The sequence below is a fragment of the Syzygium oleosum genome, unplaced genomic scaffold (assembly GCF_021117445.2).
Source record: "Syzygium oleosum isolate NSW1041296 unplaced genomic scaffold, Sole_v2.1 Sole_v2.05, whole genome shotgun sequence".
Taxonomy (NCBI): Eukaryota; Viridiplantae; Streptophyta; class Magnoliopsida; order Myrtales; family Myrtaceae; genus Syzygium; species Syzygium oleosum.
The window spans coordinates 6,614,527-6,639,978 of NW_026607489.1; the positions used below are offsets into that span (position 1 = coordinate 6,614,527).

Genomic DNA, 25,452 nt, shown 5'->3' on the forward strand with positions numbered 1-25,452 from the left:
CCGGTGAAGAAGCTGAGTGGCTTCGAAATTTCTTAGAAGACATTTCTAATTGGCCTAAACCAGTGCCAACTGTGTGTATTCATTGTGATAGTCAAGCGGCAATAGGCAGGGCAAGGAATGTCATGTATAATGGAAAGTTCCGACATATATGTCGAAGACACGATACTGTAAGATAACTACTTTCTAGTGGAATTATCACGATTGACTATGTGAAGTCAAAAGATAATGTTGCGGATCCATTAACAAAAGGCCTAACTAGAGAGATGATTGTGACAACATCAAGGGGAATGGGTTTAAAGCCTATAAAATAAGTTATCATAGCGGAAACCCTACCTAGTTGACTCAAGATCCCAAAATCTAGGGTCAAAGGGACAGCCAAGTTACGCAGGCGGAGTAGTGTACTGTCAACTTTTACTCATTCCCGTATGGAGATAGTACCGACATGTGGAGGTTAAGTGTAAGCTTTTAATGATTCTGATTCGGGTATGTGATAGACCACACAATCAGAAATTACCTATGTAAGTGTAAAGTGATGGCCACTTTTTATGAAGAATTTGAAAGGCCAAAATTCTCTAAAGCACTCATGAAACCAGGCGGTGTTCATGGCCAAAACGAACACAACAGTGAGAACCAACTTTGTTTGAGAGATAATTGTGTGATTTCTATTGTCTTGACTTACACCGAAGGTCGACAGTTCAAAGACATCAAGTCTACTGATTGACCGAGTAAGTCCGATAGGTCTCACTAGGGAAAGTTCAAAGTCTCTGACTACTTATCCCAATGCAACATTCTCTCATGAAATAATCGCACTTTGCATCTCATGCATACACGAAGAGTCATGATATCATAACTTCTCATTCATGTGGGGGATTGTTGGGATTTTGACATCCAAATCCCATAGAATTGAACGAGAAGTGTGTGAATGAAAGTGTCCCACATAGGATAGAAGAGGTGATGGGAGATGGTTTATTTTGAGGAGCCTCTCAAATGGGTTTGGGCCCTAAGGGGTACCTCACTTTTGTGGAAGAGAAAGGACCTACGCCAAGCTGGGTCGGTTTCCTCGCGCGTGCTGCCGTCCGTCCGGTCGGGCCGGGCCCGGGTTTGCGTCGGTTTTATTTTTTCCCGAAATTGTTCCGAACAGATATGTTTGTTCGTAGGTTCGAATTCTACCATCTGTCCGAGAGTGAGAGTGACCAAGTATAACCGAACCAAACGAAATTGTTTGCTTGGTGACTCTTCATTTTCATCCTTCTATATCCGAAATGTTTGCTTGGTGACTATTCATTTTCACACATGACCGAACGAAACTCTTCGGTTATTAGCAACTGTTCATTCCGACTCTTCAATTTTTTTTGTTAAAAAAACAAAAACATCCGTGAGAGAGTCATTCTCTGGTTTTTCCAAAAGTAATATTACTGCACTCTCATTCTTCATCATTGTCATTTTTGTGCGCTTATTCTGTGAAGTTGCGTTCGAAGGTTTCCTTTGAAGAAGTACTGCTTCATAGGAAAGGCGATCCGTTCTATCCTGGGAGGCAATTGTTCAACAACCTTTGGGTACCGGTAGAGGGGACAAATTGTCTTAAGGACACAACGTCAATTCATTGGGCTCGGATCAATCGTTAAATTCGGATCACTCATTTCAGGTTTGTCGAACAACTTTACTTTATTTTGCACATACAAACACACGTATACGTACAACAATGCCTTGTCATGCTTCATCTTGAAGCTCTTCTCTAGTGGCCCTTGCTGGTGCTAGTAACCAAACAGTAAACGAGGAAGTGGAGGCACTCCTAACATGGAAGTCTAAGCTAGATAGCGAGAGTCGCTATACTCTATCTTCGTGGAATGGAAGCAGCCCTTGTTCATTGTGCGGAATCGTTTGTGATCCTCTTGGGAGCGTTGTGAGCTTGAACCTTTCAAATTCTGCCATACGTGGTACGCTTCATCATCTCAATTTCTCTCAATTGCGCAACTTGGTCACTCTAAAGTTTGGTAACAACTTGCTCTACGGTAACATCCCTCCGAGCATTGGCAATCTTGACAAGCTTACTCATATGGGCTTGTCTCTAAACAATCTTTTGGGAAACATTCCAACTCAAGTCGCGTCCATGCAATCTTTACAAATTATCAATTTGTGGAAAAATAATTTCGCTGGCTCAATTCCCAGTCAGATATGTAGTTTGACCAACTTGTCGGGCCTATCCCTTTCAGATAATAAGTTTTCTGGTTTCATCCCTAAAGAAATAGGAATGCTCAAATCTCTCAATTATCTCCACCTAGAGAAAACCCTCATCACTGGTCCAATTCCTTCTTCCATTGGAAACATTAGCAGGTTGTCGGATTTAAAGCTTTCCCGTAATCAACTGGTTGGGCCCATTCCAAAGGAAATAGGAATGTTGAAGTCTCTAAGTTAACTCGATTTATCAAATAATGATCTCAATGGATCCATCCCTACAACTCTAGGAAATCTGAGTAATTTGGCATTTCTTTATCTCTTCGGCAACCTACTTTCTGGCCCCATACCTTTGGAAGTTGGAGGAATGAGATCCCTCATACATTTCCAATTGCTAGTCAATGATTTAACAAGTCCTATCCCGTCATCTATAAGGAATTTGAGCAATCTGAAAATCCTTCACCTTTACCAAAATAAGTTATCTGGTCCTATTGCTAAAGAACTAGGAATGCTCAGATCTCTCTCTGATCTCGTGCTTATGGAAAACAGTCTCTCTGGCACGATTCCATCCACTATAGGTAACTTAAGCAAGCTCACATCCCTGCAACTAGGTGATAACAAGTTTGTTGGCCAATTGCCACAAGATATTTGCAGTGGTCGAGTTCTTCAAAGGTTTTCCGCGAGAAACAATTACTTCACTGGTCCAATTCCGCGAGGCCTAAAAAACTGCACGAGTTTGTATAGAGTTAGGCTCGAAAACAACTAACTCAAGGGAAATATATCTGAGGCTCTCGGCACATACCCTTACTTAGATTATCTTGAGTTGAGCAACAATGAACTTTACGGTGAACTACCACCTAGAGTGGGTGAATATAGCAATTTGACTAGCCTGAAAATCTCCAACACCCGAATCTCAGGCGTGATACCCTTTGAGCTTGGCAACATGACCCAATTGCATATACTTGACCTCTCTTCAAATAGTCTTGTTGGGGAAATTCCAGAAGACCTGGGAAAACTAAAGTCACTTCTAGAGCTTTCACTCTATGACAATAATCTCGTAGGCTCCATACCTCGAGAACTTGGATCGCTGTCTGATCTGTCAACAATTAACGTTGCCAGAAATAACCTAAGTGGCTCAATTCCTAGAGAACTTAGGGAGTGTTCAAAGCTTCAAATATTGAATTTAAGTAGAAACAGTCTTGACAGAAGCATTCCCTTTGAGATTAGCAATCTTCAATCTCTTCAAATTCTCGATATGAGTCAAAATTTGCTTACGGGAGATATACCTGGACAACTTGGGCTATTGCACAAATTGGAAACACTCAATCTCTCACACAATCGGCTCTCAAGTTCCATTGCGTCGACCTTTGATGAGATGGCAAGCTTGACATCCATTGACATATCATACAATGAGTTAGAGGGTGCCTTATCAAACATTCCAGCCTTTTGTAATGCTACAATTGAAGTTGTGAGAGGAAACAAAGGCTTGTGTGGAGTTATTCCTAGTCTCACAACCTGTACAGCCACAAGGTCGAAAGGAAAAAACAACAACAAAAAGTTGCTGCTAATTTTGATTCCTACTTTAGGTTGTCTACTCTCTTTGCTTCTTGTTGCGGGAGCTTCAAGTATCGTATGCCAAAGAGTAAGGAAAATAGAGGCTAGTTCGATTGGTGAAAGTAATAAAAACCCGTGGGCAGTATTGAGCTTTGATGGAGAAATGGTCTATGAGAACATTATTGAAGCTATAGAGGAGTTTGATGCCAAATATTGCATCGGTGTGGGAGGACATGGGAGTGTTTATAAGGCCCAGTTGCAAACAGGTGAAACTGTTGCTGTAAAGAAACTTAAGGAAGCAATGGACGTCGAAATTGCTAGTCGAAAAGCATTTGAAAGGGAGATTCATGCATTGACCGAAACTCGGCATCGGAATATCGTCAAGCTCTATGGCTTTTGCTTGAGGTCTCAACATTCATTTCTGGTGTACGAGTTCTTGGAATGTGGCAGCTTGAAGAATATATTGAACGATGAAGAGAGGATAACAACATTTTACTAGAATAAGAGAGTGAATGTTGTTAAAGGTGTGGCTAATGCTCTATGCTACATGCACCATGAATGCTCTCCTCCTATAATTCATCGAGACATATCGAGCAAGAACATTTTACTGGATGAAGAATATGAAGCTCACGTCTCTAATTTTGGCACGGCTAAGGTTCTAAAACCTTATTCATCCAATTGGACTTCCTTTGCAGGCACCTTTGGATATGCAGCTCCAGGTAAGTTGATTTCTTCGAAATTTCACCCACTTCATTTTATAGATATGAAAATGCTTATACGAGATCCTCATCCTTACCTGCCTTGCTTTAAACGTCTAGTTACCTAACACTAAATCCAAAGCTACTCGCATGGTTTGAAGTTCAACGAGATTTAGGCCCATCAGTTACTAAATCGAAACTTTTCCTTAAAGAAATGAAAATTTTAAAATCCCATTGGAATCCAGCGTATGCATTGATTTATAGTAAATTCGATTTGTTCAAAATCAGCTTAGATTAATGGAGCATGGAAACTGTATAAAAGCTAGAAAAAATCTGCTCTTTTCTCTATGTAGAACTCGCATACACTATGGAAGTGAACGAGAAATGTGATGTTTATAGCTTCGGAGTGGTGACATTGGAAGTAATCACAGGAAGACATCCGGGAGATCTCATATCATCTATTCTGTCCTCATCTTCATCGTCCTCATGCCATTCAACGGCTTCTTGGCCACTGAAAGAACTTTTAGATAAAAGAATTCCTTACCCGAAAGGTGATGTGCTAGGGGAAGTGGCTTTTGTGACAAAGATGGCCTTTTCGTGCTTAAGTCCCAAACCAGAGAATCGTCCGAGCATGCAACAAGATTCTCAAGCGATATCATCACATAGCTCGATCGTGTTAACCGCATCAGAGGACATCGAATTGGAAGAACTAGCTGATCCTACATGCTTCACTTATTGAGATATTTTGGTCTTTCTGTTGTCCCCCGTGTAGTAAGCTGTCTTCTGTATTTTATTTACCTTAGTCAACTTCATTATCTATTCCAGCAATGTTTAATTAACTACTTCAAAACACTTCAGAATCAATGCCATTTGTAATTTCAATCCGAAAGAGTTGGACTACAGCTGCGACTTCCAATCCTTAAGAATGACTCAAAAGATAATAAGATCATGATATTTCTTGCAGCTATTACATTTGCTTGTTACACATCTTCGTTCTCGTCATGTAGAATCGTGAAGAAAAGGTGATACGCTCAAAAGGTGCTAGAGCACAATTGGTATAAGCTGGCGTTAAGCTTTATGAATGTCCACAAACATTATAAATAAAAGAAAAACTCAAATGCAGATTAGAGTATGATTTGCTTAGATCAAATTAGGTAAGTATTTACAAATGTCTACCAACATCATAAATGAAAGAAAAACTCAAATGCATATTAGAGTATGATTTGGTTAGATCAATTTTTTTTATTTGGTTGAAGCTTAGATCAAATAAGGTAAGTAACTTTACATACTTCAAAGAGACAGACCATATTTTAGTAAGGATTAACTTTTAAGGGTAAGTGCGAACTAAGTCCTAAATTTTGAAAGTACAATAAAATCCTAAAACTTGTCATATTGATGCAATCGAATCCCTCCATTAACTTCGTCTAATTTGCCTAATGGATAATGTTGACATGATATTCATTTGGGTTTTTCGAATATACGTGGCGCTGCATCAGAAAAACTAAACTTGAAATATTAAAAAGAAAAAAGAAAAAGTATCATTGATTAAAAGACAAGGGCAAAAGGATAAAATATAAATCCAGAACTTTTTTTTTTTTAAAAAGTGCATATCAAAGGTTGGGTTCGGTTCGAGGGCTGCCCTACTTCACCGGCAAGGGTATTGGCAAGGGCACCCTCGCCAAAGAAGTACGGGTGAAGGCATCGCCTCTTAAGCCTCCTCTAGCATAGTATGTTTTCCCTTTTGCTTTATTTAACTTTGCTTCCTTTTGTCGCGACCCTCCCAAAAAGGGGTCTGGAGAAGCGGATTTAGAGGTAATGTCGAGTTGAGGACTAACGATCCTTAATCGACGCGGGTTCCCTCAAGACCTCACCTCGGGTGACGTTGGGATTTTCATTTTAGTTTGATTTAGCCTTTGAGAATTCTACGTGATAGGGTGCCGCCACTAGTATATTGGGGAGCCAAATTAGATACGAGAGTATATCTCACTTCCTACACAATCAGAGATCTAACTACAGGGACATGATTATACTAGATATTTAACTAATGCCCTTTCGGTACCTAAACTTAATAATTTGTCAACTAAGTCTCACATGCAGTCTTTTTATCCAATTACGAGTCCTAAAGTTCTCATTCGCTAAGTGTCCATGTGATGTCTTTGTGTTTGTTATGATCCTAAAATGTAACATAACCATTAATTAAAAGAATCAAATCACAACACAAAAGCAATATAAAAGAATCATAACAAATTAAAAAGATCGAGTAAAAGATTAAGTGTAGTAAAGTAACCCTATACAAGTTAATCAGAAAAATATATATGGCTTCGTTATTAAGCCTTGGGACAGTAACCCCGTGAGTTAAATTTAAATCAAATTCTATTTATTTTCTAAGAGATTAATCTACCAAAACCTAAACTAAACCAAAGGTATCCATTAAAATCCATTAACTATATGTATACTAACTTAATGAAATTAAACTAAATCGAATACTAAGATCTAACAATCTAAACAAGACCTAGTTTTCTAACTATTTTCCAATTTTTATTTTCTATTTTTTAACTTATTTATTATTATATATTATGATAAAAGAGGATACAGGTCGGGCGCTCTCAATTGAGTTAAACCCAATCCACTAAAACCAAAGCAAACCCAAAGTTACATAAGGGCAAAGCCACCAAAAATTCTAAATTATACCTGTCGCGACCTTCCCGAACCGGCTTGGTCGTCTAAGGGGTTTGGCTAATGGATTACTAAGTTAAACCTAACTCAAGCTCTCCCAAGTCCATTCCAACTCGCAACTTAATGTTTAAGTTGTTAGCAAGCAAATCAATTTCATCTAGAAGTTGCCATTAATCAGTTTTTGATGGATCGATTAGACATCCAATTAAAGCACGGGAGAAATACTTCACTTCTACGAACTAGAGATTCAATGGGTACGGGGACTTGATTACACTAATTGACTAACTAGTACCATTTCAATACCTAACCTTGTTCAATTACCGCCTAATGTGTTCACACTAATTGAGAGTCTTAAAATTCCATTCCCAACCAAGCTAAGGGAAGCAACAATCAACATATGAACCTAACATGCATAATTAATCACGTGCAATGTTAAATTAAACGCGCAATTTAAAGTGTGTGAATCAAACAAGATGCAATCCAAACATGGCACAAATCACACAAAAGGGCGAGAAAAGCTAATTCCAAGGCCCAAACAATATTTTTTGATTTTCCAGATTTTTTGGAATTTTTCTGATTTGATTTTTTTTCGATTTTTTTTTAATTTATCTTTTTAAAAGAAATTTTAATAATTTTTTTAGTGTTTCTTTCAATGTTCTTCAGACTTTTTAACATTTTTTGGATTTTTAAACATTTTCGATTTTTTTGAATTTTTTTAATATTTTAATATATATATTTTAAATATTTTAATGTTTTTTATTAATAAAATAAAGAACTCCGGACCGGGTCCCCTGACCCGATCCGCCCGACACCTGACCCGACTCTCTCTGACCTGCCGAGGATCTTTTTTCTTTTTCTTTTCTGATTTTTCTTTATTTTTTCTTTTTATCCCTCTTTTCTTTTCCCTTTTTGTTTGTTTCTTTTCTTTTTCTGTTTTTTTTTTCTTTTATTCTCTTTGACTTTTCTTCCCCTCTTGCGTGACTCTCTACCCAGAACGTCCCCTTCTTCACTGTTCTTCACCGAGACTACTTCTGATGCTTTCACCAAGAACTTCTTCACGAATCCAGCCGAGACCACGCCGGGAACCTCACCACCGGCCGTCGTCTCGCGAATCCCTTTTTCCCATTAAGGATTTGCAAAAAGGGATCTGCAGGTCCCATTTTGACGAGGTTCACGGCTTGTTTCCAACATACAACGCTCGGAAAAGGTTTATGGAGTGTTGAATGTTAGCCTTTGTCGACGGGACCGGGCGACCACCGAATATGCTCGGTGTGCCCGGCATCCGAGAGGCAGGGGAGGAGGAAGCACAACAGGGGACCTGAACCAACACTCACCTGGTTCGTGTCTGTCCCAGACCAAGCGCGGCAGTTGGGGGGTTCGGCGGTGTCTCGGGTCGCCCTCCGGCAAGTGGGTAAGACTCTAAACTCACCGATTTCGCTCAACTCTCTCCCGGCCTCCTCTTTCTCTCTATTTTTTTTTTCTCTGTTCTTCCTTTCCGTCTCTGTTTTTTTTCAGTAACCTCTCCTCCCCTCAAGCTCTCCTCTCTGTTCCTTTTTTAATCCTCACCCCCTTCCCTCTTTCTCGTCCCCTTCCAGACGACTTTTGACAGTCAACAACGCCAGCCACCTTCCCCTTCCATTTCCAGCTCAAAAATCCCATTGATCAGTGCGCTTTCCCTATTTTAGTCTATGTCAGAAGCCGGTCCTCTTCTTGGAGACTGAATCAGGTCTGTTTCCTTGCTAAAACGGCTGTAGCGCTGTGCCATCGCCTCCTCTCTTCTGGAATCGCGGCTATCAACCTCCTCGTGCAGAGCGAACTTCTGCTTTGTCGTCTCTGTTTGTCCTCGTCCTAGCCGAGCGTGAGCGTGAGGCGAAGGAGTGGCTGAGGGGCTAGGCTAAAGGCTGGAAGAAAGGCCAGGTTGGGCCGGAGCTACCGGGCCAAAAATAGGCCAAAAGTGGGCCGAAAAGAACAAACCCAAAAAAAAGGAAAAAATAAACAAACGGATTGGGCTCAAACAGCTAAAATAATTTAAAAAGGGGCCGGCCCTATCGGGCTGGGCCAAATCGGCCCGACCGATCCTCCTCCTCCCTTTTTTTTTAATTAATTAATTTTTAATTTTTTTTAAACTTGTTGTCTCCCTTTTACATTAATTTGGCCCGCTTACAATTTAATCATTAATTTAACGAGAGGGGCAAAATTAGGTGTCAACTGTTTACGATATTTCAAGGTGTAGAATTGGACTCTTCTTATTTCGTCTCTTGCTCTTTCTATTTTGCTCATTCCTCTTACATGTCAATATGCGTTTGACATGATCCTATTTGCATCTCGCATTTCACATGTAACGTCTTCACGTGGTTCAAGCCCCAAATAAAATATATGGAGTAATCGGAAAAAGTCATGGCTATCATTTCCTCTATGCTGTGTTTCGCGGAGTGGAGGAATCTTCTCCAAAACCGCTATCGCTTCAAGTGGGATGTGAACGCTTTTGTGTCACTCTCTCTTCCATCACATCGGATCCCGTACGATCTTTGGGGGGAACTTTCTTCACTATGCTAACTCCACATTAAAAGCATTTTTTAACCGATGTTAAGTTTTCAAAGTTGTTGACTTACATCCTAGTCCTTATTCTAAAGAAGATTAACGAGTCTTTACAAATAGAGGGCCACATGTATGGGGTACAAGTTGTGATGTGAGACGTGTGTATCACAATTAACAAGAAGTATATTTCTTTGTCAATAATGGTTGATTTGCTAGTCAAGTCATCTAATGAGAGCGAGAGGGATGATAGTATGAAATAACGAAGCTTGCTAGTCTATAGATATATATGAGTTATAAAACCAAAAGACAAAAGAAGTTTAAATTTGGAAACCAAAATGAAGTAAGGTTATTCAATAACTTGTTTCATGATTTCATGTTTTACTTTTGGGTGAGCGTTTGATTTGGGGCAAGAGACGAGGGTTCCAAGCAACAACTCTAAACTCTTTCTTTTTTTCAATTGTAGAAAATGTCATCGTTTTTATCTTCGACGACCACGTCAGCACTAGCCTCCCGCTAGTCCCGCCACATGGAATGGCCGGCGTTGACCGGACATCCACGCAAGCATTTTCCGGGGTAAATTTGCTGGATTGACTAAATTAACCGTCACATGATAGGTTTAGGATTTTTTGGACAATTTTTCTGATCAAAACAAGCTCGACCCATTGCAATTTGCATACATAAGATTAATGATCATTGTCATGTCCGTTCGCATTTAATTTTCATCCACGTATGTTATTAAGTGATATCTTGTATATTCATTATTGGTCAGTTTCCAAAATTTTTAACCGATATCTCACAGCGTAGAATTGGACTCTTCTTATTTCGTCTCTTACTCTTTCTATTTTGCTCGTTCCTCTTACATGTCATTATGCGTTTGAGATGGTCCTATTTGCAGCTCGCATTTCACATATAACATCTTGACGTGGCTCAAGCCCCAAATAAAATATATGGAGTAATCGGACAAAGTCATGGGTATCATTTCCTCTATGCCGTGTTTCACGGAGTGGAGGAATCTTCTCCAAAACCGCTATCGCTTCAAGTGGGATGTGAACTCTTGTGTGTCACTCTCTCTTCCATCACATCGGATCTCTTACGATCTTTGAGGGGAACTTTCTTCACTATGCTAACTCCACATTAAAATCATTTTTTAACCAATATTAAGTTTTCAAAGTTGTTGACTTACATCCTGGTCCTTATTCTAAAGAAGACTTATGAGTCTTTGCAAATAGAGGGCCACATGTATGGGGTACAAGTTGTGATGTGAGACATGTGGATCACAATTAACAAGAAGTATATTTCTTTGTCGATAATTGTTGATTTGCTAGTCAAGTCATCTAATGAGAGCGAGAGGGATGATAGTAGGAAATAACTAAGCTTGCTAGTCTATGGATATATATGAGTTATAAAACCAAAAGACAAAAGAAGTTTAATTTTGGAAACCAAAATGAAGTGAGGCTATTCAATAACTTGTTTCAAGATTTCATGTTTTACCTTTGGGTGAGCGTTTGATTTGGGGCAAGAGACGATGGTTCCAAGCGACAACTCTAAACTCTTACTTTTTTTTCAATTGTAGAAAATGACATCATTTTATCTTTGGCGACCATGTCAGCATCGGCCTCCCGCCGGTCCGGCCACGTAGAATGACCAGCCTTGATCGGACATTCACGTAAGCTTTTTCCGGGGTAAATTGCCGGATTGACTAAATTGACAAATTATTAAAAGGTTTAGGACTGAATTGACTACCCTATAATAGGTTTAGGACTTTTTGGACAATTTTCCTGATCAAAACAAGCTTGACCCATTTTAGTTTGCACACATAGGATTAATGATCATTGTCATGTCCGTGCGCCTTTAATTTTCATCCATGAGTGTTATTAAGTGATATATTGTATATTCATTATTGGTATGTTCTCGATATCTCAAGTTGTAGAATTGGACTTTTCTTTTTTTCGTCTCTTACATGTCAATATGCATTTGACATGGTCCTATTTGCATCTCGCATTTCACATGTAACGTCTTCACGTGGCTCAAGCCCCAAATAAAATATCTGGAGTAATTGGACAAAGTCATGGGTACCATTTCCTCTATGCCGTGTTTCGCGGAGTGGAGGAATCTTCTCCAAAACCGTTATCGCTTCAAGTGGGATGTGAACTCTTGTGTGTCACTCTCTCTTCCATCACATCGGATCTCGTATGATCTTTAGGGGGAACTTTCTTCACTATGCTAACTCCACATTAAAAGCATTTTTTAACCGATGTTAAGTTTTCAAAGTTGTTGACTTACATCCTAGTCCTTATTCTAAAAAAGACTTATGAGTCTTTGCAAATAGAGGGCCACATGTATGGGGTACAAGTTGTGATGTGAGACGTGTGGATCACAATTAACAAGAAGTATATTTCTTTGTCAATAATTGTTGATTTGCTAGTCATGTCATCTAATGAGAGCGAGAGGGATGATAGTATGAAATAACGAAGCTTGCCAGTCTATGGATATATATGAGTTATAAAACCAAAAGACAAAAGAAGTTTAATTTGGAAACCAAAATGAAGTAAGGCTATTCAATAACTTGTTTCATGATTTCATGTTTTACTTTTGGGTGAGCGTTTGATTTGGGGCAAGAGACGAGGGTTCCAAGCAACAACTCTAAACTCTTTCTTTTTTTCAATTGTAGAAAATGCTGTCGTTTTTATCTTCGATGACCATGTTAGCACTAGCCTCCCGCTAGTTCGGCCACATGGAATGGCCGGCGTTGATCGGACATCCACGTAAGCATTTTTCGGGGTAAATTTGCTGGATTGACTGAATTGACAAATTATTAAAAGGTTTAGGATTGAATTAACCGTCACACGATAGGTTTAGGATTTTTTGGACAATTTTCCTGATCAAAACAAGCTCGACCCATTGCAGTTTGCATACATAAGATTAATGATCATTGTCATGTCTGTTCGCTTTTAATTTTCATCCACGCGTGTTATTAAGTGATATCTTGTATATTCATTATTGGTCCGTTTCCAAAAATTTTAACCGATATCTCATAGTATAGAATTGGACTCTTCTTATTTCGTCTCTTACTATTTCTATTTTGCTCGTTCCTCTTACATGTCATTATGCGTTTGAGATGGTCCTATTTGCAGCTCGTATTTCACATGTAACGTCTTGACGTGGGTCAAGCCCCAAATAAAATATCTGAAGTAATCGGACAAAGCAACAGTCATGGGTATCATTTCTTCTATGCCATGTTTAGCAGAGTGGAGGAATCTTCTCCAAAACCACTATCGATTCAAGTGCGATGTGAACTCGTGTGTCACTCTCTCTTCCATCACATATGATCTCGTACAGTCTATGAGGAAAACTTTCTTCACTACGCTAACCGCACATTAAAACACATTTTTTGCCAGTGTTAAGATTCCGTTTGTTTTGTGAAAAATAAAAAATTTGGAAAATATATTCTTAAAAATGATTGTTTATATCCCCGCTACCTAGACCGTTGTCAAAAAATTCCTAGAGAAAACCCTCCTAAATTTACTAGATTCGACATTTCCAAATCACGTGACTTAGCTTTGGGGTTGACGTCAAAGCCCGCGAAGTGAGACGAGCGCAAGACAATGACGCTGCAATGGTTGTAGTGAATGAGCCTCCACCAACACGAGTTCGTCTGCCTCCTGTGCCATGCCCACCGCGTCGACTAAGATGGAATTAATCGAATCACGACGCAGCAAAGAAAAATCTGAGACAGCGCGCGCGGCAAGAACTAGGCACACCACTCCCCAGCTTGATGCGTCAGTACAGTGAAACGCAGGGAGCAGCGACGTCGGTGGCCATAAATGTCAACGATGACCAACGAGCGTCTGCGAGGATTGCGGCTCTGCGGGCTGACTCAATGGTGCGCTTGGTACGAGATGTTGTGATATGATGGTGATCTTGAACGATGAAAGAAACAATAGTTGGTGGGGTGACTACTGAGGGTGGTGGTATGTGGAGTCACCCTTGGTGGAGATCTCTCCGGGCGTATTTGGTAAAAGGACACTATAAGTATCATAAGTTGTGTACGGAAATTACTTTGGTGCCATAGCTTTTTTTCGAATCACTTTGGTGCCAACTTTTTTGAAAAACGATCACTTTAGTGCCAATGCTGACATGGCCGCCGGAAATATGACGTGGCTCTTTTTTGATTAATTTCCGATGCTGACATGGCTCACCGGAAATTTGATGTGGCTTGCCGGAAATCTAACGTGGCTCTTTTTTTGGCCAGAATTTTGGTCGGAGTCACTTAAGTGATCTCTTTTCCTCCGACCTGGCACTAAAGTGATCCGAAAAAAAGTTATGGCACCAAAGTGATCTCCGTACACAACTTATGGCATTTATAGTGTCCTTTTACTGGGCGTATTTCAAGCAATCCTGTGTGTGCCTTCTTGCACCGGTCTTTCTTGAAAGTAGAAAACTGTATACCCCCTCTTCAATCAGATATCTCTTATCGACCGAAAAAAAAAAAAAAAGATCAGATATCTCTTTCCTTGGTTGATCAAATCTATTGAAGATATTGGAGCCCTCGCATCCACTCTATCGCTCTTAATATATTGAGAAAATTCCAAATAAGGGCCTGAAGTGAACCATATTTTAAATAAAGGCTTGAAGTGCTATTATTTTCTCAAATAAAAGCTTGAAATAAACCTTGTTTCAAATAAATACCTGAAACAAGGTTTTCGTCCTTTACATTTTTGAAATTTTTTCCTTTGTCTTTTTCTATTTTTTTCTTTTCCTTTTCTTTTTCTTTTTTCTTTTTCCCTTTTCCCTCTATCGGCCGTCGTCGGGCCTCGTCGATGGCCGGCAAAAGTCGCTAGATTCAAGTGAGGGCCGCCCTCATCGGCGTTGGGCGAGGGTCACCCTGGGTTGGGCGAGCGAGGGCGAGGGTTGCCCTCACCGGATCTGGCAAGGTTCGCCCTTGCTCAAGCAACCCTCGCTTGATGCCGGCTAGGGCGGCCCTCGCCTGAGGCCGACGGCGTTGGCCATCGACGAGGCGCCGCGATGGCTGGGGGAGTGAAGAGGGAAAAAGAAAAAAGAAAAGAAAAAGAAAAGGAAAGTAAAAAAAATCAAAAAGTATATTTAGAAATTTTTTGACTAAAATATCCTTTCTCCGACGACTGATATAGTCAAATGTTGGCTGGCCGGCCAAAAGTTATTATTTGAGACAATTTGGCCATTTCATGCCCTTATTTTAGATGATTTGATCACTTCATTCCCTTATTTGAAATAATGTCAACTTCAGGCCCTTATTTGAGAAAATGATAGTACTTCAAGCTCTTATTTGAAATTTTCCCTAATATATTGGTGGTTATCCCATGAATCTCTCGCTACCCTTTTGGTTTAAACGTGTATTCACCTAATATTACCTTTCTTTAAATACGCCCATAATGTATATTTTCATCTGACATCTTCATTTGCCATGCGTGTATATATCGAAAGAATTGTGCGCCTCTAAGTGAATGATCGAATAAATGGACCCATGCAGCACTTTTACAACTGGGCCGACTTAAATGCAAATTATGTGGACCTATCGCAATTAAATAAAAATGTTTCTAAATGCAAATACAAATTATGTTAATTATATTTTAGTATAGGGGTCGCAATCGACTCCTAATTTTTTATGCAACAAATAACTAAATAAATCATCAAAATTTAGGTGTCAACAAGTTATAATCGTGTTCAGTGACACCACAGCCCGCTCAAGAATCGGACTAAATACTCAGGACCATCTATCGTCACTCTTGTTGGACCTAGACCGGCTGCAAGTCCTGAGAGCTTGCTCCAAAAAGACAATGAACTATCTTTCAAAAGAGAGGCCCATCCTTCAATTATTGTTAAAGTTGTGATTTGGATTGCGGGAGATTACTTGTCCAGCAATTAGTTGATGTAATTCGAATTATTGAACCTGTTTGTTTGTGTTCTATAAAGCAATTATAAACATATTATTTAAATTTCAAATAAATTGTGAAAAATTAGATGTGAATAAACGTGAAAATATTTCTTTGTTGTGAACCTTTCGTGTGTTTCGAGCAAAGAAAGGGCCAATCGCAAGATTTAAATACAATTAAAAGATAAAAGTACAAATATATCCACACATGCTCGAAGTTGACTAGACCATATAGTTGATAGAGACCGATGTGAATTATTGTACGTAACAGAGCAATCAAGTCTATCCTAAAGTCGATATAAATTGACAAAAATGATTTGTCAGCCATATCGTAATTCGACAATTTGCATTTTGGACTTATTCATCAAAGTCTAAAGTATTTTATTAAAAAAAAAAAGATATCTGTTACTTTCATTCTCCACATTTTGGGAACTATTTTTTTTTTGTATTGGTAGAGTTAATGTGTAGTAAACAACTTTCTTCCATCATTATCTTTTGGTAATTTTTTGATAAACAATATATAGAAAAATCACCTAAACGACGGACAGAGGCTAACTGATTCACTCACACTCACTCTCACTCAAGGACGCAGTTGGCTTTGATTTTCAATATTACTCATCTTTTTATAGTTTAAATTTGCAATAAATTAGAAGTCCAAATTCCCTATTGATATAAAGGATGTATGTCATGGACTTGCTTCAACGTGGCATGAGTGAAATACGTCATCTATTTGACTCCCCACATTCTATTTTGAGTTTACACATGCTCGAGACAATGTTTATTACATTTAACCTTCAAGTAAAAGGAAATATTATTCTAATAAATGAAAGTGTTTCTTTGACCGGAAATATTAACTCTTCCTAGTTGATTTACCATTTTTAATGCTCCGAAACACCTGACGGTCAAGAAAATGTTTTTCATAGAAATTCTTTTCAACGAAGTAAGCACACCGTAAAACGAATTTCTTTCCCAGGAACCTGAATTTGGATACTACCGGTACCAACAAGTGACTTCCGAGATCATAGATCCAACGATATCCTCGCATCAATTAGTCAAGTGGAAGACCTACCATTGATGAAGTCAACGTAGGCAAGTTACGGGTTTGTTAGCACTTATTCGATTTGAATGTTGTGGGCTCTTCTTCACTGCTCTTGACAATGAAAGCTCTCATGCCGCTGTCTTTATCACTTGCAAGAAAGAAGCACACATACGAAAGCTTATTCAACTAGGACTCAACGTAGATACGAAGGTCTCACAGTTTTCTGCTGTGCGGCTGGACAGAATATGCTACAGAAGTCACTCTTGAAAGGGTGCCGGATTTTAATTTTTCTCAAACCAGAAAAGCCAAAACTTTCGGGAGCTGTCACGGACAACAAGCATTGGGTGAGCTTAGAGCGTGAACCAATATTTGACTTGGTCTGAGATGGCATAAAGATACCACTTCATTCTACTACAAATACCTCGGCCGCTGGCATTGCCATTGCAACAAGAAAAGCCCCCTCCTCATAGCTTTAAAACATCCTGTCAAATGGCGGCATCATCTCAAAAACAACCCTCAATGCTCTTCCTAGTTTATGTCCTTCTCGTGCTTATTATGCAAGAAATGTCTCGTCCTGCTTCATCCAAAAGCTCTCCTCTAGTGGCCTTCGCTCTTTCAGGTAGCCAAACAAGAGATGAGGAAGTGGCGGCGCTCCTAAAATGGAACTCTAAGCTCAACAGCGAGAGTCGCTCTATCTTGTCTTCCTGGAATGGAAGCGACCCTTGCTCTTGGCGTGGACTCAGTTGCAATCCTCTTGGGAGCGTCATCAGTTTGAACCTCTCGAGCTCCGCCATCGGTGGTACGCTTCACGATCTCGATTTCTCCTCATTGCCCAACTTGGTCACCCTTAAACTTGCCAATAACTCGCTCTTCGGGAACATCCCCTCGAGCCTTGGCAATCTTTCCAAGCTTGCTTACCTAGACTTGTCTCAAAACCACCTTTCTGGACACGTTCCAACCCAACTCGGATCGATGCGGTCTCTAGAAGTTCTGGAATTGTCGTTGAACAACATCACTGGTCCAGTCCCCAGCTCCATAGGAAGTATGAGTAACTTGACTGGCTTATTCCTACAGAACAATAAGATCTCCGGGGTCATCCCTCGAGAAGTAGGTATGCTTAAATCTCTCAATTATCTGCTTCTACATAACAACAGCATCACCGGTCGAATTCCTTCTTCCATTGGAAACATGAGCAGTTTGATGAAGTTATGGCTTTTGAATAATGATATCACCGGGCCCATTCCAATAGAAATAGGAATGTTGGGGTCTCTTAGTGAGCTCGATTTATCAGGCAATTACCTCGATGGATCTATCCCTACAACTCTAGGAAATTTGAGTAAGTTAGGCTATCTTTACTTCTATAGAAACCAACTCTCTGGCCACATACCTGAAGAAGTTGGAGGAATGAGATCCCTCACATATTTTTCGCTGTCAAACAATGATCTAACAGGTTCAATCCCATCGTCGATAGGGAACTTAAGCAGCTTAGACATTCTTTATCTTTATGACAATAAGCTTTCCGGTCCTATTCCTCTGGAAATTGGAAACCTTAGGTCTCTCTCTCAACTCGCTCTCAGTAGTAATAATTTCACGCGATCTATCCCGGAAACGATAGGGAAGTTGGGCAACTTGACCAGCTTGTTCTTCGAAGAAAACAATATCTCAGGCCCTATACCTTCTAGTATTGGAAACTTAAGCAAGCTCAATGGATTGTTCTTGTACCAAAATAAGTTGTCCGGCTCGATTCCGAAAGAGATGGGAAGACTAGGAGCCCTTGGTGAGCTGTCTCTATTTCAGAATAGCCTAGAAGGCTCTCTTCCAATTGAGATCAACAATCTCACATCCCTGACAAGCCTACAACTATTCAATAACCAGTTCGTTGGCCAATTGCCACCGGATATATGCAACGGTCAAGTTCTTGAAAATTTCAGTGCTCACGACAATCACTTCACAGGACCGCTACCAAGAAGCCTGAAAAATTGTACAAGTTTGCATAGAGTTAGGCTCCAAAATAACCTGCTAAAGGACAACATTACTGATGTTCTCGGCACATACCCCTACTTGGATTACCTTGAGTTGAGCAATAATGAACTTTATGGAGAGCTTCCACCGAGATTGGGTGATTGGAGCAATTTGACAAGTCTGAAAATCTCCAACAATAAATTATCGGGCATGATACCGCCTGATCTGGGAAAGATGACTCGATTGCATGTACTGCATGTATCTTCGAATAATCTTGTCGGGGTAATTCCAAAAGAAGTTGGAAAATTGCAGTCTCTGATAGAGCTTTGGCTGGATGGCAACCATCTCGCCGGCTATATTCCTCGCGAAATTGGAGCATTGTCTGACCTATATCAAATCAACGTTGCAGGAAACAAGCTAAGTGGCTCAATTCCCAGAGAACTTGGGGAGTGTTTGAACCTTCAGTATATAAATTTAAGCAGAAATAATCTTGAGCAGAGCATTCCGATTGAGATCGGCAAGCTGCAATTTCTTCAAAGTCTAGATCTAAGTCGAAATTTGCTTACTGGAGATATACCTCTCCAAGTTGGAACATTGCACAGTTTGGAAACACTCAATCTCTCACACAATCAACTGTCGGGTTCAATTTCACCGACTTTGGACGCTATGACAGGCCTGACATCTGTTGATGTATCCTATAATGAGTTAGAGGGTCCTTTACCAAACATTCCAGCCTTTCATAATGCTACAATTGCTGCTGTAAGAGAGAACAAAGGCTTGTGCGGAAATATTACGGGTCTCACGCATTGTCCAGGGACGGCGACAAAAGGGAATGGCAGAGACAAAATTTTGCTGCTCATTTTACTCCCTACTTCCGGTTGCCTGCTTGCTTTGTTTCTTTTGGTGGGAGTTTCATGCATTATATACCGAAGAACAAGGCAAGAAGAGACTGACTTGATAGAAGCGAGCAGTGAAAGTATGCTGGAAATATGGAGCTATGATGGAAGAACGGTGTACAAGAACATTATTGAAGCCACCGAGGAATTCGATGCCAAAAATTGCATCGGCATGGGAGGACAAGGGAGTGTTTATAAGGCCAAGTTGCAAACGGGTGAGATTGTTGCTGTTAAAAAACTGAACGGAGGACCAGATGTTGAAATGGCTTGTCAAAAAGCATTCGAAAGGGAGATTCATGCTTTGATGGAAACCCGACACCGAAATATCGTCAAGCTGTATGGCTTTTGTTCGAACTCTCGCCATTCGTTTTTGGTTTATGAGTTTCTTGAATCGGGCAGCTTGGAGGATATTTTGAAGAGCGAACAAAGGATAAGAATGCTCGACTGGAATAAGAGAGTGAATGTTGTTAAAGGTGTGGCTAATGCTTTGTTCTACATGCACCATGAATGCTATCCTCCTATAATTCATCGAGACATATCGAGCAAGAACATTTTACTAGATGAAGAATATGAAGCTCACGTCTCGGACTTTGGCACTGCTAAGGTTCTAAAACCTGATTCATCCAACTGGACTTCATTTGCAGGCACATTTGGATATGCAGCTCCAGGTAAATTCTTTTCATGAGATTTTACTCCTTTTCATACGTGAGTATGTGATATTTCCCACATTCAACAAATCCTACTTAAAAGATAGATGAATAATTTGGCTTCATTTGTTTAACAGATACCTAACATAAATCCCAACGTTCTTCAAATGTTTTCCTTTGTGCAGAGTTACTGAAATATAAGTCACGTTAAAGGATAAAACGAGATATTGTTGTTAGTGGATGGGAATTATTCTAATCACATTGAAATCTAAAGAAAGTACAACGTGATTTGCAGTAGAGAATAGTTAGCTATGATAACGAGCTGGTGAGAGTTGCTACTTTCATGAAATTATAATCCCTAAAATTGGAGATTTTCCAAATATTTTTACATTATCAAATTTACCGTCACATATTATTTTTCAAGACAATAATATTCAAGAACAAAGAGGAGATTCAAATGGTTAAGAGTCCTAGAAAAACAAGTCCTCTTATCAGGATAAGGATACAATTTGAGTACACGGATTGATTGGATAAGGATTAGTACATGTTTTTTCTGTTTGACATTTAAGGCTCGGTCCAAATACAAGGTTTCTTTAAACTGGTTCCACTTACTTAAATGTGCATCTAAAAGACTAAAAGATCAATTTAGACAGCATTAATAAGATCAAGTGAGAAAAAGAGCTGTTCTATTTGCAGAACTCGCCTACACAAGGGAAGTGAACGAGAAATGCGATGTCTATAGTTTTGGAGTCGTAGCAATGGAAGTGATAATGGGAAGACATCCACGCGATCTCATATCATCTCTCTTGTCCACATCTCTACCATCATCAAGTGATTCGACGATCCCACATTGCTCACTGAAAGAAGTTTTGGATCATAGAATTCCATACCCTGAGGGCGATTTGCTAGGGGAAGTGGCTGTCATGACAAAGATTGCATTGTCATGCTTGAGTCCCAAACCGGAGCATCGTATGAGCATGCGACAAGTTTCTCAAGAGCTATCAGCACATCGTTCATTCATGTTGAATTCGTTAGAGAACATAAAATTGGAATACTGAGCTAATATTAGAGGCTTCACTTGTTGAGCAATTCTTGTCATGTCTGTACATTTGCATCGGTTATCCATGTCATTTTATATTGTTCCAATATTATTTCAATGTGATTAAAAAGTACTTTTCATTAAAAATGAGTGAAACTACGTCAATTCTTATTAGTTCTAAGTTAATTCATATTGTATTGTGTCAATTTTGTCTCTCATTAACTTGCGGTCGCGTTTGAGTCGTGTTCTCGTGTCATGAATGGAACCACCACCTCTAGTCCTGCCAATACTTGCAACTATTCTGTCTGCGAAACTTCAAACGCATGTATCTCCTCCTTTCGACATCAGTATTTGTGCGATTCTCACGGCAACGAAAAGTTCATGATTTCTAGTTTCTAGGAAGTGCGTGGATCACATTCTCATAACTGGAATACAAAGCACGAGCGCGACCTGTTTTTTGATGACTATACCAGATGAACTTCGGCTGTTCATCAGTAAACTAAAAACAGACTCACCCTCCGTTTGGTTTTAGTCCAACCAGACTATGGGAGTTCGCATTCGGTTCTTTGTCAGCTCTATGGCCTTACAATGTTCCTTTACTTGTTTCGTCCTTATTACCCAATATTGACCAAACTTTGACTTGTGATATCTCGTTTAAGATCTAATTGAAGTAATTCATAAGTATCCGGAAAGCTCGCAAACTCAACTCTCAAACGGTGCCACCATTGAAAGCTTACGAAATTTAAGTATCATCAAGATCAAATAATAGATATTTTGTTATATGATATCTTCAAATCGGATTTTGACAATTTGCGTATGGTCGGGATGCTCTCAATAGATGCTACCCAAATATTCCATCGGATAAAAAATTCGAATATGTAAGGCTTCCGATCAAACTTGATCAAGTTGTGAAATCTTAGGTTAGAAGAAAGTTGTCTACATTACTCTCTCTCTCTCTGTCACATTTATATACAGGGATGCTCTCTAAGTTATTGCTGTTACTATAAAAGAAGAATTTTTACAGCGCATGATAAGTGCATTGACCCCGAAGAAGGCAATCAGCTTAAACTTGTAAGTCTTACTCGTTTAATCCATTTTCATGTAATACAAATCTAATAATTTATACTTGACCTAACCCATACTCGACCTGACCTACATTACTAAAATACTTCAATATTTAATCAAATCTAGAAAAACTCATGCACGAGAGAGAGAGAGAGAGAGAGAGAGAGAGAGAGAGAGAGAGAGAGAGAGAGAGAGAGAGAGAGAGAGAGAGAGTCAAAGATGTGAGTTAAGTTACTTAGATTTAAGTAAGTTGTGAATTCATTTAACACCATTCCAAACCCATTTATGAACCATTGACAAAAAAAAAACTCATTTATGACCGGATATAACTAACTCATATAACATTTCAACCTATAAAAAATGAATTAAGAAATGAGTTTCTCACCCATTTTGACAGGTTTATCATAACACCTCATTGCATAATTATTTTTCTTGATGATGGCTTCTAGATTTATGAGATAAAAATGGAGAGAAAATGTAGCCCCAAAAAAAATTCGCAAAAAGGACTTTGTTGTGCTTTTGTTGAATTTCATGCTTTTTTGGGCAACGAATTCATATTTAATTAAAGCAGGTTGGGATTGTACTTAAGCAATATTAAGTCCTTGCTCTGAAGAAGACTAAGAAGTCTTTGCAAATAGAGGGCCCCACATATCATCAGATGTACCGTGTACTAGGGGTGAGCGGTTTCAGGTTCCTTACAGGTTTTACCTAGAACTTGGAACCTAATCTCAAGTGCAGATTCCTCATTTTTTTGGAATCTGAAACCTATCTATCGAAACTTGGAACCTAAAACCTACCCTGTCACAGGTTTTAAGGTAGGTTTCAGGGTTTAACAAGTTTTTTTTTTCATTTTTAGTTAAACAAAACGAAAATGAACGCAATAATACCGAACAAGTTTGTCATTCACCAAAGAAAATACAAAAGACTAGTTTTCCTAGCATTACAATTAAACTGAGAAGTTATTACGTGGATCGATACTAGGATTGAGTGGTTCCATGTTTTGTACAGGTTCCACCAAGTGGAACCTGCCCATGAGAATAAGTTCCTCATTTTTTGGAACTTAGAACCTATCCTATCACAGGTTCCAGAGTCGGTTTCAAGTTATACCCAAGTTCCACTTGTATATTAATTGAATAATTGCAATTAATCATCATCTTTAATGACAACCATTTGTTGTTATGATCCGCTAATTACAACTTATATTTAGACACACAAAGAATATGAAACATTAACAAGTCATAAAATGAAAGCTCAAATTAGTAGTTCTAAATTATACACCCATCATCTAACGCCATGAAACACCGCAAGATCACGTGAAGCCATAAAACCAAGAAAAAACACAAAAAAACTTGTTTAGGTTTCAGGTTCCAAGTTCCACTTACCTAGAACCTAGAACCTATTCGTCAAAACAGGTTCCTCAATTTTTGAAATCTGAAATCTATCTTGCATATCTTAGAACCTGGAACCTATAGGTTCCCACCGATCAGGTTTTCAGGTTCCAAGGTAAAATCTCAAATCATGCTCACCCCTACCGTGTGCAAATGGGAGACGTGTGGTCACGAGATGGTGTCTTAACTCTTTGCTGATGATCGTCGGTTCATTAGTCAAAGTCTTCTAATGAGAACCAACACCAAATTCGAGTAACAAAAGCACAGAAAAAGTTGGAAATCAAAATGAATTAGGTTATTTCAACTCGAAATTACTTCTTTTCTTGAGAAAAAAGAAATTGGGAATTTCATTTTATTAGCATAAATTGTTGGGGGGACGGAGGTGAAAATCCACGTGAGTAATTTGGCTATTTTCTTATTGTTAATTTATTACTCCTATCGATAGTGCTATTATTATCGTTCTCCCTAACTATTGACACATTGAAGCTAATAGTCAAGAAGCATCTTCAAACGAAATATGTTGCGGTTAGATAACTCCGCCCGAGCTGTCTGGCATTTTGCTCACAAACGCAAATGGAACTCGTGACCTCGTGGAAGAAAGATGAATGATTCACCAATTGGCCAACCACCTTGATGGTTTATCAAGATGAAGACTACAAAGTATTAAAGATGGTAAAATCCATCGAGTGCTCCAAAAGTACTCGTAAGTAAGACTATTGCATTGCTCAGTATTTTGCCTACCAACTGATGAACTGTTGCATTTTAGCACTCCGTGGCACGATTAATGGTAGTTGATCGTCCGAATCCTTTTTGGGCCAATAGAAGAGGAGCCCCATTATCGTCCAATGTATAAAATTTGGGGGTCTCACGGTGGGTCTTGAGGAATTCGTCAAGGCCTCCACCTCTACAAGTACCTGCATCCACGAACATGAGTTACGGTGTATCGATTTTGACCCGGATTGGCCGTCCGATGCCTAAGTAATTGAGGAGAGTGTATTCTAGGAAGTTTGAAATGGGGAAGAAGAAACTTACCATAGTTGCTTTCTTAGCATATAGAAGTGTGGATAATTTTGGTCATTGGATGTTGATCAGCATGTGGTGGTCTACTTATAACTGGCGGCTATATGTCATGACAAACGGCTATTTCATAATATGTCATGTCAAACCGCCCTCATTGGCCAATGAACACTTGAATTTAGTGGTTTCACTGTCGTCTCTTCCAATGGGATAGCTTTTAAGTGGAGGTCTTTTCAGTGTACCCTCATCAGATTTACCCGACTCTACTCAGATCGTCTCTCCTTAGCCATATCCATCAGGAAGCACCCATGATGAACAGTCTAGATAAGCTTGGCAGACCATACAAGACATCGAGATAAGGTTCAAGTCAAGTCATTATCGAGTATTCCGTGAGAAGGTGGGATCAATGAAAGCGACTAGGACTTTTCTTGTACGCGCAAGCGTAAGAAAAGTCCTTTAGCAATGAATGCTCTTAACTTCCGCATCCAACGACTCAATTTGTACAATACCCAAGTCCCAATGCTGAAATCTCTTTTGGGTGTGAACTTATATTCATACGAATCTATCGAGCAGTTTGGAATTCATGAATTTACAATAATGTCGTCCTCGCATGTAATAAGGCTATATTACCGTGAATCGATGAATGAAAAACAAGGGATCAGGGATGCAATACAAATGTTGATGCCCAAAGACCCAAAAGTCGAAAAGAAAAAAGAAAAAAGGTAAACTGATCAAAACAAAGCTCTCAATGCTTGCTTGAGACCATATATGTAACAGCCCGAATTTTGATGTAATTCCGGGATCAATAATGCTGATATTATTTCGCATTTCATTTTAGTAAGTCTCG

At 39.3% G+C, this 25,452-nt stretch overlaps 1 protein-coding gene and 1 pseudogene across 1 annotated transcript; both read left to right on the top strand.

The window, feature by feature from the left end:
• Positions 1-2,343: 2,343 nt before the first annotated feature.
• On the top strand, positions 2,344-5,197 carry LOC115662412 (MDIS1-interacting receptor like kinase 2-like; annotated as a pseudogene).
• An 11,732-nt stretch (positions 5,198-16,929) lies between these two features.
• Positions 16,930-21,184, top strand: LOC115662413 (probable leucine-rich repeat receptor-like protein kinase At1g35710). Its single transcript, XM_030584558.2, has 2 exons — positions 16,930-20,117; positions 20,793-21,184. Exons 1-2 carry the CDS (start codon positions 17,081-17,083, stop codon positions 21,152-21,154), a joined length of 3,399 nt encoding a protein of 1,132 aa, XP_030440418.1. The 5' UTR covers positions 16,930-17,080; the 3' UTR covers positions 21,155-21,184.
• The last annotated feature ends 4,268 nt before the right edge of the window (positions 21,185-25,452 follow it).